Source organism: Aptenodytes patagonicus, unplaced genomic scaffold, assembly GCF_965638725.1.
Source record: "Aptenodytes patagonicus unplaced genomic scaffold, bAptPat1.pri.cur scaffold_77, whole genome shotgun sequence".
Taxonomy (NCBI): Eukaryota; Metazoa; Chordata; class Aves; order Sphenisciformes; family Spheniscidae; genus Aptenodytes; species Aptenodytes patagonicus.
The window spans coordinates 506,987-508,192 of NW_027472026.1; the positions used below are offsets into that span (position 1 = coordinate 506,987).

Below are 1,206 nucleotides of genomic sequence, written 5' to 3' on the forward strand. Positions count from 1 at the left end.
TTAGGTTAATGGGACACATCTGAACAGGCTGTGAGAGCTGTAGGTTTTGCTGTTTGCATTGTGTGCCTCGTGCTGGTGTAACCAGTGGCGCATGTGTGCCATGTCCTGAGTGTATTGGTTCTCCCGAAGAAGCTGCTGCTGCTGCTCTTTCAGTTGAACTTTGGTTTCTTTAAGGATTTTTGAGTATTGGATGAGTCTGAGCAATTCCTGGCGCAGATGCCAATTCTCTGCTTTTACTTGTTTGATATGCTGAATTAGAGATTGTATCGCTGCTGCTTCTGCTCTCTTGGTGAGAACCTGGATCTTCTGATGAAAGTCCATCTCACAGTCAGCCTTGGCCTGCAGAAATCTGCTCTTGATTTTGTGCATTTCCTCTGAATGCTGTATCTTTGTGACCAACAATTCCTTCTCCAGCTCTTTAATCTTTTTCATCTGTTCCAGCTGAACAGATGGATCTTCGAAAGTCTGCAGGTCTTCAACCTCCTTGTTCAAAAGAGAGTACTTTGTCTCCATATTCATCAGAGAGCTCCTTACCTCCTCTTCTTTTTCTGTATACTGTGAGATTAGCTTCTCTTTCTGCATCCAGACTTGAGACAGGTCAGTGTGATTCTGGTCATTTAATGTTATTATCAGATTCTGGCACTTCTGGCTGTGTTTTGTTATGTAAGAGAGGTAAGCATTGCTCTCTTCCTGATTCCGTTGGGCCTCCTTTTCTAGGAATTTATTTTCCTGCAGGAAATGCTCCACTCTTCCCATGTATGTGTTCATATGTTCAGTGAGAATCTTGTATTCCTTCTGCAAGTACGATTTCCTCTCTTTGACAAGTATTTCCATGTCACTTATTCCTTTGGATATATCTCCATTCTTGGTTCTTACTCCTTGCTTATTTTTCCCAGCACGCGTGGTGTCTTGTTTCATCTGCTTTGTATTAGATGCCATATTCCACACTGGGGGTGTCAAACTCTGGCAAACTGTAACAGAATGAAAAATCACAAATTCTAAGCGAGCATTTATGCCACATGTATGACTGTTGCTTTTTTCCCCAGTCATGCCCTCTTATGTTTTCAACTGATTATTCTGGCAGCTAAAATGTTTGACCTAAAATTTTTCATGTCTGGCCTATGTCTTGAGTTGAAGCACACGTGCACATATGTGCATTTGCATTTTTACATTCCTAGTTAACTGAGAAGAAGTAGTTCTGCTAAT

The 1,206-nt window shown here is 41.5% G+C and overlaps 1 protein-coding gene across 1 annotated transcript; it reads right to left on the reverse strand.

The window, feature by feature from the left end:
* CCDC166 (coiled-coil domain containing 166) lies at positions 1 to 939 on the reverse strand. Its single transcript, XM_076363674.1, has one exon. The coding sequence runs from the start codon at positions 937 to 939 to the stop codon at positions 1 to 3; it is 939 nt and encodes a 312-aa protein (XP_076219789.1).
* Positions 940 to 1,206: the final 267 nt, after the last annotated feature.